At 52.2% G+C, this 12,953-nt stretch overlaps 6 protein-coding genes across 6 annotated transcripts; 2 read left to right on the top strand and 4 right to left on the bottom strand.

Annotated features, from left to right (window-relative positions):
- Window positions 1-422: 422 nt before the first annotated feature.
- Window positions 423-1,952, bottom strand: N7458_001864 (F-box protein; the record flags this gene model as incomplete). The annotated part of the gene is made up of 1 exon (XM_056905247.1): window positions 423-1,952. The coding sequence occupies one exon, from the start codon at window positions 1,950-1,952 to the stop codon at window positions 423-425; it is 1,530 nt and encodes a 509-aa protein (XP_056769354.1).
- Window positions 1,953-2,816: 864 nt separating this feature from the next.
- N7458_001863 (putative DNA polymerase iota) lies at window positions 2,817-4,690 on the top strand (the record flags this gene model as incomplete). The annotated part of the gene is made up of 2 exons (XM_056905246.1): window positions 2,817-2,864; window positions 2,936-4,690. The coding sequence occupies 2 exons, from the start codon at window positions 2,817-2,819 to the stop codon at window positions 4,688-4,690; spliced, it is 1,803 nt and encodes a 600-aa protein (XP_056769353.1).
- A 628-nt stretch (window positions 4,691-5,318) lies between these two features.
- On the top strand, window positions 5,319-7,799 carry admB (uncharacterized protein; the record flags this gene model as incomplete). Its single annotated transcript, XM_056905245.1, has 1 exon — window positions 5,319-7,799. One exon carries the CDS (start codon window positions 5,319-5,321, stop codon window positions 7,797-7,799), a length of 2,481 nt encoding a protein of 826 aa, XP_056769352.1.
- A 646-nt stretch (window positions 7,800-8,445) lies between these two features.
- On the bottom strand, window positions 8,446-9,377 carry cdc31 (putative cell division control protein Cdc31; the record flags this gene model as incomplete). Its single annotated transcript, XM_056905244.1, has 2 exons — window positions 8,446-8,928; window positions 9,099-9,377. 2 exons carry the CDS (start codon window positions 9,375-9,377, stop codon window positions 8,446-8,448), a joined length of 762 nt encoding a protein of 253 aa, XP_056769351.1.
- Window positions 9,378-9,981: 604 nt separating this feature from the next.
- N7458_001860 (uncharacterized protein) lies at window positions 9,982-10,785 on the bottom strand (the record flags this gene model as incomplete). The annotated part of the gene is made up of 1 exon (XM_056905243.1): window positions 9,982-10,785. The coding sequence occupies one exon, from the start codon at window positions 10,783-10,785 to the stop codon at window positions 9,982-9,984; it is 804 nt and encodes a 267-aa protein (XP_056769350.1).
- Window positions 10,786-11,143: 358 nt separating this feature from the next.
- Window positions 11,144-12,769, bottom strand: N7458_001859 (ssDNA-dependent ATPase MGS1; the record flags this gene model as incomplete). The annotated part of the gene is made up of 1 exon (XM_056905242.1): window positions 11,144-12,769. One exon carries the CDS (start codon window positions 12,767-12,769, stop codon window positions 11,144-11,146), a length of 1,626 nt encoding a protein of 541 aa, XP_056769349.1.
- Window positions 12,770-12,953: the final 184 nt, after the last annotated feature.

The raw sequence follows: 12,953 nt of genomic DNA, 5'->3' as shown, positions 1-12,953 counted from the left end.
TAATGAATGCAGAATAGGCCGAATTGAGTTCGGAATCTAACGGCGTGCGTTAGTTTGATACGAGGTATCCAATCTTAGAACATGCCAAAACTATGCCAGGCCCTTTTAATGATGATGATGTTGTTGCTTCTGATGCTATCAAGGGTATTCCTTTAACATACTTGATCGAATAAAACTGCATATTTGCAAAGTATTTTGTGCACTTCTTTGTGAGTAGCAACTTATGGGTGGAAAGGCGGCCGTTTCTAGCGCCATGGGCTATCATTTTCGGCGTCAATCTCACTGATCCTTATTTCGGATATGAAATTTTTCAATTTCGCTTATATTACCCAACGCTGTACCAGGATAAGACCCTTATTATTAGGCACTATGATGATCTAAGCCTTCTTCGTTGAGACCCTCATTCGAATTGAGTCATCGGCTCACTCTGGGTAAACAAAATATTCTTCCCCGACATAATCATAGTCCAAATCCTCTTCTAGGGGACATTCCTGATCTGAATCCACTTCGTAATCTTCGGGGTAGCCCGGTTCATCGTCCCAACCATCTTGCCATTCTGATGGAAAGTTTTGCCATAATTCCCACTGGTGAAGTGATCCAGCGTACGAGGAAAATCCATATTCCTTTAATTGCTCAGAAAGGGCTTCTTTAAATCGATGTGTGCCTTGCTCTCCATGCTGACGATACCGTTGGATCAATTCCTTGCCCGCGATTCTTCTCATCAGATTTGCTTGGTCGATGCGACGCTGTTTCTCGTCAAGAACAGCCTTCAACTCAGCTGGGGTGTTTCGACAATACGTGAGCTTGCCCTGTTTTAAAGCATTCCTTGAGGTTCTTCCATGATACTCTGGAAGATGCCATTCCCATTCCCCCTCGTTGGGAAATTTGCGGTTACAGTCTGGATACGGACAGTCGATCCCACTGGCATCCGCATAAAGCACGTAGGTCTTCCAAGTAAGCCACTCTGCGCCGTATTTTTCGCGAATTGCCTTTCTGCCAAGTTGCCCGCTGGTCAGGAAGCAGTTCAATATACCAGGACGGACTCTTCTTGGAGGTAGCACAACCCGCATCGGTGTCCAAGAATCTTGTACAAGGCTCAACCTAGAGTCTTGCATGCTCCATAGTCGGGAACGCAAGCCGGCTCCCTCTCCCTCACGTGGAGTTGCAACGAAAGCAGTGATATTCGGTGGCACCAGCGCCATAAGCTCCGACATTGCGTATTTCTCGCCTTTGTGGTCCTGGATGATTCGAGTGAACGACCACTGTCCGAGACAGGGATCAAAAAAGACCACTCTTTGCGCTGATGAGAATATGTCCTGAAACCTCTCCCAAAACTCTGCTTCCCGCCCACACACGTAGTGGGATACATAAATCTCCACTTGCGTGACTCGTGAGGCAAACTCAGGGCAGTCGTATACCGTCGGATATTGACCAAAGGACTCATTCTCTCCAACATCCATCCGATACCAAGTATTTCCATCACGAAATTTCCAGAACAGGTCTAAACATTCCAGTCTGCTGTAGGAGCACGTGTGCATGAGATGGAACAGCGTGGGCGTATCACAGAAGCGAAAGATGATGCGATGAATTTCTAGCGGTAAATCCCTAAATCGATGGAACACTCTCGGCGACGTGAATAACTCCGGGGCAACAAAGTAGCAGAAGGGTGTGATTGGCACTGATCCGGGGTCCATGCCCAGCTTCAGATCTGTCATGGCAGATGGCAGATGGCAGCGGCGTGGGGGATCAACGGAAGATAAAAGGTTTGTAGGAGTCGGAGATGGCCGCTCTGACCATGAAGGTACTGGCAAAAGCTCATCTCGAGGGGGCACTGGTGGTGTTGGGACCTCATTCGCATAGACTGGTCGAGATCCTACGCCCCGCGAATCTAAAGTGGAGAGTAAGGATACCGCATGCCCGGAGGCTGATCGAAAGTCGAGGTGGAGCGACATGATGTTGAAAGGTCCCGGAAGCGCTGAGCTGGGGAGAATGTCTTTTGATCCTCCAGGAAAAGGTGGGTATGATTTGAGCGGGCTGTTTTTTGAGAGGTTGAAGTTTGCCGGGGGCCAGACGTGAAGGAAGGTGACTGTTTTAGTGCTGCGCTCCGATCTATTCAGTCGCCAGGCCGTTCTCTGCGATTGCTTGCCAAAAACACTGCCATCGGTATCTCTTCCATTACTTTGTCTGTGAAGCCTATATCTGAGGAATCTTTTCCGAATATATTCTCTGGGCGAGTCATTCACACGTTGAGATTGATCTATATTTTGTTCTTGGAAATTAACCTTGTAACCATACTTCCGTATCTTCCCAAAGCTAGCCCAACTATATGGCTCTCCGTGTGTGACGTGTACATTGAAGCTGCATTTTCCAACGTGGATTTGAGCGGTATTGAGAAGTCAGACGGGCTTCCTAGGGTTTCTCTCGGTTGAGCCCGATCGTGATATCGCTATATATATGACGTCCTGACGGACGCTCCTCGTTAACTAGTTATCCGATATGTTCTGACTCAGCTCAAGCCCTATAAACCTCGAAACCCTGATCATCAAATGAGATTAAGGGACGATAAGACTCCATCCATACGACAGGTGGATCTCTTCCTTAATTGAATAAGATTTATCAATCCAAGGTTTTCTCCCCAAAGGTACAAATAACCCCAACGCCAGTCACGTGAGCCACATGGATCGTGCCGACAAGAGTCGACGCGCAATTATGTAGCTCTATGACTGGTCGGGCTTCCCCGTACAAATTCGACTACTGGCAGTATCTTGGCTTAACCCTCCGATATTCATGGAGAAGCTTGCGCTGGCTCAGAGTCGATGGCTGCAGTACCGACGCGCAACGACCGTCGAGTCATCCTCCACCTGGTACCTAGAGCATCACCAAGCCCCCATACCATCCTCCTCAACTTCCCCCGCCGCTAATACATGAATCATAGGATTACGACTGTTTTTATGCCTCGGTCTTTGAGGTAGAACAACCAGCGCTCAAGTCGTTGCCCCTGGCAGTCCAACAGAAGCAAATTGTGGTGACGTGCAACTACGAAGCGCGACGGCGTGGCCTGCACAAACTCCAGCTCATCAAGGATGCTAAACGCATATGTCCAGATGTGGTAATAGTCCTAGGTGAGGACTTGACCAAGTTTCGCGATGCTTCCAAAGATCTTTATTCTTTCGTGCGCGACTTCATCTGGGGTGGGCGTGTGGAGAGGCTGGGCTTTGACGAGCTGTCGTTGGATGTCACGGAGATGATTGATTACAATGTTCAATTGTTAAACTCGAATGACTTGACGACTTCGTTTTTCCATTTGGATCAGAAGGACCCGACCGTTGGATTCACCTACGATGCAACTCGCTATCTTGGGGCTACCTATCCGCCCACGCAAGATGGATCGGCGAAACCGCCAGATATATCGTCGCTGGACATGAGGCTGCTTCTGGGTTCCCATCTCATTGGGTATCTACGACGCCGCATGGAGCATGAGAAAGGCTTCACTGCTACGGGGGGCGTGTCAACGTCGAAGTTGCTGGCCAAGTTGGTTGGCAGCGTACACAAACCCAACAACCAGACTACACTACTCCCTCCCTACGAGCCATCCGGCGATCCCAGTTCCCAAGATACCAATGTCACCCAGTTTATCGATTCCCATGAGATTCGAAAGATCCCGGGAATCGGATCACGGCTCGCCCAGAAGCTAAGGCTCAAGGTGACGGGCCAAAGTACTGGGGAGGAAAAGCTGACCGTTCGAGATGTCCGTCTGTTTCCTGGAATGGGTCCGCCAACTTTGGAAAAGACCCTTGGCGGACCTGGTGCACCCAAAGGAATCGGGATGAAAGTCTGGAGCATCTTGCATGGGGTCGATAACACTGACGTGCTCGAAGCACGCGACCTACCCACTCAGATCAGCATCGAGGATACGTACGGGCGCGGTCGCCTCGATAGTCTCGAAAATGTTCGACGCGAGTTGGAAGTACTGGCGAGAAGTTTGATCCGGCGAATGCGCACGGATCTGCTAGATAGGACTGACAGCCCTGCGCCTCAGCCCCGGTGGCTGGCCCACCCACGCACCTTCCGCTTGTCAACTCGCCCACGGAACCCACCAGAGACAGATGGGGCGCGGTCATACAATTGGAATCGCATTTCCCGGTCGGCGCCACTGCCAAGCTTCGTCTTCCACGTAGACGAGAACATCGATGCGATCGCCGAGCGACTCGTCCAGGACCATGCGATGGCGATGTTCCGAAAACTGCACCCCGAAAAGTCCGGGTGGGACCTGCAACTGATGAATATTGCGGTCACGCATCTGGTGGAGAGTGCTGGGGATCAGAAGCAAAGCAGTGGGCGAGACATTGGGAAGATGTTCCGTCAGCAAGAGGCTGTGCTGCGGGAGTGGACGGTACGTGAGCCAGACTCGGAGGGAGGAGAGCAGGATGACAAGGATGGCGATACCAATAAAAGCCGAGGCCAAGACCCTTTGCGCTCGGGAAGAATGCAGCAGCCTGGCGTTTGTGCTGTGGTTTCAGATCGGGAGGACGGGGAGTGGCAGGACGACGACGAGTCGGATGGGCTGTGGCGAGTGAGTCCAGCGAGTGTCGAATGTTCGCTGTGTGGAGCCGCCATCCCGCATTTTGCCCTGTTGGCACATCAAACGTTCCATGCGGCGGAGAACGAGAACGAGACTGAGGCTGTGTGAGGGGACGAGACGAGATTGTGGAAAATGTACGGAGTACCACTTCTACAACAGTATAATGTACGGTCCAAACGTCCTAGCCACCGCCAGAGTCAGAAGTATGGGATTCTATACTACCGTACAGGAGCAAGGCCATGATTGTTGACCATGACGACGACAAGAATAGTAACGAATTGGATCAACCTCACAAATTGGGCCTTAGTAATCTGTCTTTTCTGCAGCCAACCACATTGATCCTAGCCCTATCCTGTTTATGCCATGAAATGTGATGTTTCAGTCTGCCAAGCCTAAGCCCCCCGTTGGCCCATTGGCATCCGTCGTGCTTGGCAATGGTCTTGGGAGCTTCGCTTCGTCTGGTATGGCGCTTGGCTTGTCAGATATCATCTCCATTCATTATCGCCGGTGTCTGCCTTCTTCCTCTTTCTCATCATTTAGGAGATAGCACTACTTCAGTTGCGCGATTGTTTCGCCCTTCACCACGAATCTGCCAGGAATGGTGATTGGTGATTTCTAAATCTCCGCCGATCTTCGGGTGGACCCTGCGACCCTGAATCTGTTGCCTGGTCCCTGGAAACCCTGGCCCGTTCGGATTTCCTCGCTGCTGCTTTCTTTCAACCCTCATTGCGCGACAATGAGGTTCCCACGGAGTGTGCTGCCCTTTATAGGAGCAGTGTCGGCTCTGTTCACACTCGTTCAAGGTGTGTGTTGTCTACTGCCTACTCGGCGGCCAAGGTCGCTTTACCTGTTTGCTAACCATCTTCCCTTCTCAGGCCGATCCCAAGCGTCAGAGGCCATCCGCCAGGTCACGCCGATCGAGAATGCGGTGATTCGTACACAAACACACCAAATAGACCACCTATCACATTTTGATCTCACATTCGAACTACAACGCGATGGACAGCGGATCAAGCTGGAGCTCGAGCCAAATCACGATATTCTTGCCGACGATGCTTACGTCCAATACATCGGCGCCGATGGACTCTGGGAAGGCGAACCCATCCACCGACATGAACACAAAGTCTTTCGCGGTCGATCCCTGGTCGGTTCCGGCAAGGGACGATGGACCCCGGCAGGCTGGGCTCGAATTACAGTAAGAAAGGACGGCCCCGAGCCTCTATTCGAGGGTGCGTTCAGTATCGACGGCAACAAGCACCATGTCGAGCTGCAGTCGACGTATCTGGCCAAAAAACGCCCTATCGATACTGACATCGAGCACCGAAGTGGCGACTACATGATCGTCTACCGGGACACGGATATGCTTCGACACCACAGTGAGCTGAAGCGGTCGCTGGAAGGCTCTACGGGCTGCTCGGCGAACAAACTCGATTATAATGCAGATTTGACTAACTCAATTTTTCCCTTTGGTCTCGAGCAGCCGGATAGCCAATGGGGAGTCACGCCACTGAATTCGTTGTTTGGGCTCACCAAGCGCCAATCAGATGTGGGAGGCGTGTCAGGCAATACGGCCGGTGTGAATTTGAAGAGCACTGTCGGCGATACAGCGGGATGCCCCAAGACCAAGAAGGTCGCTCTGATTGGTGTGGCGACGGATTGTGAAATGACCAATTACTTCAAGTCCAACTCTACGCCGAAAGACGCGGCAAAGGATTGGGTCATCAACTTGGTCAACACGGCGTCAAGCCTGTACGAAGAGTCGTTCAATGTGTCGATTGGGTTGCGCAATCTCACTGTGAATGACCAATCTTGTCCTACGACGGCCACTGCGGCTCTTCCGTGGAATATTGGCTGCGATGGAGGAAACATTACCTGGCGATTGAACGAGTTCTCCAAATGGCGTTCGAGTAATGCAGACAGCAACGCGTATTGGACCTTGATGACCGGCTGCCCTACTGGCCAGGAAGTTGGCGTGTCCTGGATGGGCCGTCTGTGCAGCTCCGACCTCGTCAGCTCGGGAGATAGCTCAGTGTCGGGCGCGAATGTCGTCGTCGGCAACCAAGGCTCCACATGGCAGATTTTCGCTCACGAGACCGGACATACGTTCGGTGCTGTACATGATTGTGATTCGAGTGCATGTGCTCAAGATCTGCAAGACTCTTCCCAGTGCTGTCCGCTGTCAGCGAGCACTTGCAATGCTAATGCCAAATACATCATGAACCCCTTTGCTGACCCGAGCATGACAACCTTTTCTCCATGCACCATCGGCAATATCTGCTCAGCCATCGGCCGCAACAGTATCAAGTCAACCTGTCTCTCCGACAATCGCGGAGTCGTAACGATGAGCGGCAGCACTTGCGGCAACGGCATCGTCGAAGCTGGCGAAGACTGCGACTGTGGCGGCGAGGAAAGCTGCGGTGCCAATGCTTGCTGCGACGCAAAGACATGCAAGTTCAAGGACAATGCCGTCTGCGACGACTCCAATGACAGCTGTTGCACAAAATGCCAGTTTACGGCCGCAAACACAGTTTGCCGAGCGAGTACAAGTGTCTGTGACATTGCCGAGACCTGTACTGGAAACTCCAGCGCCTGCCCCTCGGATAAGTTCAAGGACGACGGATCGTCGTGTGGTAGTGGCCTCACCTGTGCCAGCGGCCAATGTACCAGTCGCGATTATCAGTGCCGTACCGTGATGGGCAGCCTGCTCAACACCAATCATACTTGGGCTTGTGATAATACGTTAGACCCGTCCTGCAGCCTGGTCTGTGGCACGGCTAGCAGTGTCATGGGGTATCCCGCTGGCACCTGTATCTCTGTGTTCCAGAATTATCTGGATGGTACGCCGTGTGACGCCGGCGGTAAATGCTATAGCGGCCAGTGCAAGGGTTCTTCCGTCGGAGGATGGATTCGCGACCACAAAACGCTTGTCATTGGCCTTTGTGCCGGCGTGGGCAGTCTTATCGTCCTCTTCATACTTTATTGTCTCATCAACCGATGCCGTATGGCCGCTGCAAGGCGTCGTATGGCCAAGAACGTTCGTCCCCCACCTCCCATGGGCCGTTATCCTGGTCCAATGCCGGGTCCAATGCCTGGTCGAGGGCCCCCTCATGGGCCTCCGCCTGGTCCTCCTGGGAACCAGTGGTATGGCTATCCTAACGATGGGTATCCCAATCCTGGGTATCACAATATGCCCCCGCCCCCGCCTCGATACGCCTAATGATGACTCTTTCTTTCCTTTACATGCCTTCCTTGATCGTTATTAGTATTCATGGGATTTCTCCCCTTTTATGCATTGCGTGTTCTCGGTTACAGGCTACATTCATTGGGTTTAAGTTTTGGGAAACCCTTGGGCTTAATGTTGTTTTCTTCTTTTTTTTTGGCGTCGATATTGGAAGTCATCTGTGCAAATGGATTGACCACCCTTTGGGATCTACGGGGTACACGTGTTTTCACCTTCCTGTGAATGTCTAAGTGATAATTTCTCTGCGCCGTATATCTGTATCTAAAGGGGAATGAACACCGGCCACAGCCATGAATTGACCTCTGATACAGCTGTATTATCCATAGCGCCTCGGAAGGTTGTACTTGGGTTGTAGTTACTACAACACGCCCGTAATCGACTCGTCCAAGCAACTCATCGAGGTCTATTACCACGGCAAGATAGCAATGGAAAACAAGAAATTCGATTGAACAAGTAACACCCAAACTAAAACAACAAAGTAGGGAAGAGACCCAAAAAAAAAAATAGATATAAACCCAACACCAAAAACCCCCTCATGCAACGCACAACACGACCCTCCCCCTTCCAACAATAAAACCAAATACTCAAAGCGAGGCGCCCCAGAACCTCCAATTCATCCAATTCACTGCCAACAAATCCCCACAAAAGCCTCCCTCGTCACACCCCCAACACCCTCAAGATCAAACTCCTCAATCATAGCCCTCAACTCCTCCTCCTCCAACCCAGTCTCCCCCAACTCCCTCGCCACACGCCGCAAATCCTCCAAATCGATAAATCCCTTGCCGCCCTCATCGAACAGTTCAAACGCGCGGAGGATCTCGTCGCGCGGGTCTCGCTCCAGGATCTTCAGCGCTGTCACGGCTTGGAAGGAGGATAGAGGCATGAGGAGGTTGGAGGGGTGTTGCGGGTTAGAGCCGGTGTTGGGCTTGGGCTGTTGTTGTGGGTTGGAGGAGGATTGTTGTTGGACTTGGGGGCGGGGCACGCCGTAGGTTGTTAAGAGGGAGATGAGTTCTTGTTTTGTGAGGGTGAAGCCTAGGGCGCGGAAGGCGACGCGGAGTTCGTGGTAGTCTAGGTGGCGGTCGCGATCGAGATCGAACAGGGTGAACTAGATAGGTGTAGATCGGGTTAGCCCGTTGTGTTTTTCGTTTTGCTTCGTTTTTGTGTCGGGTGGTACACTCGTTGGGTAGGTATGGTGCTGATTGGCACATCACCCCCGGAGTGAAGAGTGATAGCAGACGCAGGAAGAAGGGGTGGCGTGTGGGACTTGGTCCTTACAGCTTCGTTAATCTCCTCTCTTTGCTCTTCGGTCAACCGACTCAGCGGGTTCGCATCCTGCCCCGGGCCGTGGGACTGCGTCGCTGCAGGCGCGGATGGAGGCTGCTGCGTTTGCTTGGGGCCCTCGGGACCGCCAAAGTCTGTAGGAGCCGTGTTGCCTAGTCCACGATGCCTTGAGAACGACGAAGCGCTGAAGGGCATGGCGTTTGTATTGACAGAGCGGTCTGGCATCTTTGCGCCCGCGTACGAGCGCGACGCGAAGGGTTGGCCGGAGGCCATGGCGGTCGACCTGTGCGGGTATAGAAATGCGGGATTCCAACTAGTTGAGATGGAACTTTCGGCTGGGGGATGTCAATTGACGCACGTTTGAAGGGACTAAGCCTCGTGGCCCGACGTGGTGTGGAGGTAAGTTGGGGCTGGCGATGTTTGGCGGTGGAGAAGAGAAGAGGATTCTAGAGACGCGCGCCGACGCGGGAGAAATCAGCCACACTTTTGGGATGCCGCGGGCTGCGGAGTAGTAACGTTTTACCTTTTTCGTAGTCTGATTTATGGCTTTCTTCTTAAAGTTAAGGCTAAAAGTCTTTCTGAATGGATATTTATTTCATTCCATTTCGGAAAGCAAAGTACGCCGGGGGGATTTAGCTAATAACAGGGACAGTGGACAGGCGCATAGCAAATGGGTATCTACCCAATCCCAAACGAAGGTAAAAACAAAAGGCGCGATTGCTAATAAGAATAATCATCTCCCATGCCTTTCCCCCAAACAAGCATATATCAAACACACTTCGTCGGTAAACACGGTATAGGCAGGATCAACATAGAGGTACCAGCCCCGTTTTGTGCAGGGGACCTCGACCCAGGAAGGGATGCTGGATATACACTCTCAGGTTGTTAAATGACCCCCTTCGTTTCCGATCAATGTAAAGCTAGGGTTTTCCCAAGCGCTATTGATGCAGTCCATGCCGTCTTCCCATAAATCGATACGGAAGGGGTCGAAGTAATCCTCCGGCGGGTCAAGGCCCAAAGACGGCAGGTCCTCATCCAAGGCTGGCTCCGACAGCGTGCTCTCGGGAAGACTGGGACGATCGTTCGGAGGATCCATCTGGTCTAAGGTTAGAGTCTCGGACCTGACAGTAGGGGATGGAGGGAGGACGGGGGCAGAGACAGGCTGAGTAGGTGGAGGGACAGATTGAAACGATGTTGAGACAGATTGTGAAGATGTAGATATAGGTTGCGTAGGCGTGGGCACAGGCTGACCACCAGCAGACACAGTCTCACCATCGTATCGATTGAGTCTAACGCATTCCCGATCGCGTGCAGCACATGGGGGGCATGGGTCACCAGGTCCACACCGTTTCTTGCTCCTGTAGCAGGCCGCACATGCTCCGCCGTAGTCCTTCAAGATCCGCATGCCTTCTTTCTGGCTGTCAAGCTCCTCTTGGCTCCGGATTCGTTTTTCCCGGTACTGCTGTCCACTGCTGGGATCTTCAAGAACGATTTTCAACGGTGCCTCCGAAGAAGCTCCCGGGCAGAATATGGTAGGCAGGGAGCCCCATGAGCTGGGAGGGGCCAGAGGTGAAGATCGAAGGGTGTTAAAGTGATTGACAGGAACTGGTAGTCGTCTTTCGTTGGCATTGGGCCGTGCAGATTCGTCATACCTCAGTACTGGGCGCCGGCCCGGATCCATCGTGTTCGGACTCTGTCTGCACTTGAGATGAGGGTGTATAAATAAGTTTGATAGATATATTGTAGTGAAATGAAGCGCAGCAGCTTCAAACTGGGCTTGGATGTGAATGGAGATGAGTTGGAGGTGTAGGTGGTGCAGGAACAGCCCTACTTGCCCGCTTAGGTAACTGGTGATGAAATATGGTTGCCCATGAAGGGACCATTACTTGAATAGGGCAAGTACGGATGGCACTCCTGCCCAGTCAAGTTTAGCAGTGAAGGCTTGTGACGGCAGTCTTGCGCATGCTCATTATATCCTGGGTGCATTGAGAGCATTTCAGACCTTCCCTAAATGGGGTGGGTGATAGCCAACCAAAGGATTAGAAAGCAATTCTGGGGTGGTATGGGCTGTCGGGCAAGTCGGGGTCTCGTTGCGTCCCCATATCCAGATCTTCCAGGAAGGTGCGGTCCATAATTTGCTCTGGTAGGTAATCTTGCTGCACTCGACCATCGATATAGTTCGGATTGTACTTGTACGCGTGGCCGTAGCCGAGTTCCTTCATCAGTTTCGTAGGGGCATTCCGCAAGTGAATGGGAATAGGCAGCCCTGCAACACCTGGTTCATTCAATGCAGCAACGGCGTTGTTCAGTGCCCTGTACGCCCGTGTACTCTTCTTCGACAGGGCCATTGCCACAGTGGCATGTGCAAGGTTGATACGTGCCTCTGGCAAGCCAATCTTCTCCACGGCGGAATGGGTGGAGATCGCAAGGGTTAACATGCTGTTGTCGGCCAGACCGATATCCTCAGAAGCGACAACTATCAGTCGTCGGGCAATATAAAGAGGGTCTTCGCCTGACTGGATCATGCGAGCAAGATAGTACAGCGCCGCGTCCGGGTCACTACCACGAATCGACTTGTGGAATGCTGATATCGTGTCGTAGTGTTGATCACCGGCGCGATCATAAACAAGGGTTTTGGTCAAGGCTTGCTTGATGTCTTCCATGGTAATGGCTGGTCGTTTAGACAGGTCCATGGCAAGTTCGAGCAAATTGAGTGAGGTTCGAGCGTCGCCATCAGCGAATCGAGCCAGGTATTGGATGAGCTCGTCATTGACCAATTCCGACGGAGAATAATTTGGACCTTCGATTCTAAGTGCTCGTTGGAGGATAGAGACAATGTCTTCGTCTGTGAGCTTGGACAATGTGAATGTCCTGCACCGTGAAAGGAGCGCATTTTGCACCTTGAACGATGGATTCTCCGTGGTTGCGCCAATCAAGGTAACCTGGCCGCTTTCCACAGGCCCAAGAAACACGTCCTGCTGGGATTTGGAGAACCGATGGATTTCATCGCAGAAGATGATTGTCTTTCTTCCCGTGAGACCAAGCTCGCTGCGAGCCTCGGCGAATATCTTCTTGCACTCTGCGACGCCGGAGCTTGTACTGTTAATCTCCACAAATCGGCTTCCAACCATCGAGGCTACCACGCGAGCAATGGTTGTCTTGCCCGTTCCAGCACTTCCCCACAAAATCATGCTCGGTACCCGGTCTTGTTCAATAAGGCCTCGGAGAACGCCATTCTCGCCGACAAGCTCCTGGCCACACACCTCGTCCAGACTCTTTGGGCGCATTCGCTCCGCCAGTGGAGCAGCCCTTTGGAACGCATTGGCTTTTGACCGCTTGGCTTGCGGTTCGACTCTCTCCTCGTTCGGTTGTTTCACTCCATTATGTTCTTGAGACAGCGGGGAATCTTGTGTGAATGACCTTTTGCCATTGAGAGGTCGTGGAGTCGATACATTTGGACGCGAGGCGAATTCTCTGCTTTGATGGCTGTGGGCTTTTCGTGCGGACGGTGGCTGGAAGATACTGGGTACTGGACCCTTTTGAGATGATGGTAGATCATTCGGGGAAGAAGAGGGTTCTTCCACGAAGCTCTGACAGCCTGAATCGATGTGGTCGTTGATTTTGAGCTGTGAGACAGACTTCTCACAGATCGGACAGAGGACCATCGTGATTTGACCCCGTGAGAAAGAGTTGTCACTGACTCAATCGACCGTCACGCAGATGCAGCTGATGTATGGGAGACGCGTCGATGGAGCGCGATAGCTGCTGAGTAATCCACCATCGGCGACAGCTCCGAGGATGACGGCCTTGGTGCCTGGCATAGTTAGCAGTGCTGGGTGGAAAATGGGA

The sequence above is a fragment of the Penicillium daleae genome, assembly GCF_028827525.1.
Source record: "Penicillium daleae strain IBT 16125 chromosome Unknown utg000002l_segment0_segment0, whole genome shotgun sequence".
NCBI lineage: Eukaryota > Fungi > Ascomycota > Eurotiomycetes > Eurotiales > Aspergillaceae > Penicillium > Penicillium daleae.
The sequence above is the reverse complement of the archived record's forward strand: the minus strand, read 5'-3'. Positions and strand labels throughout refer to the sequence as shown.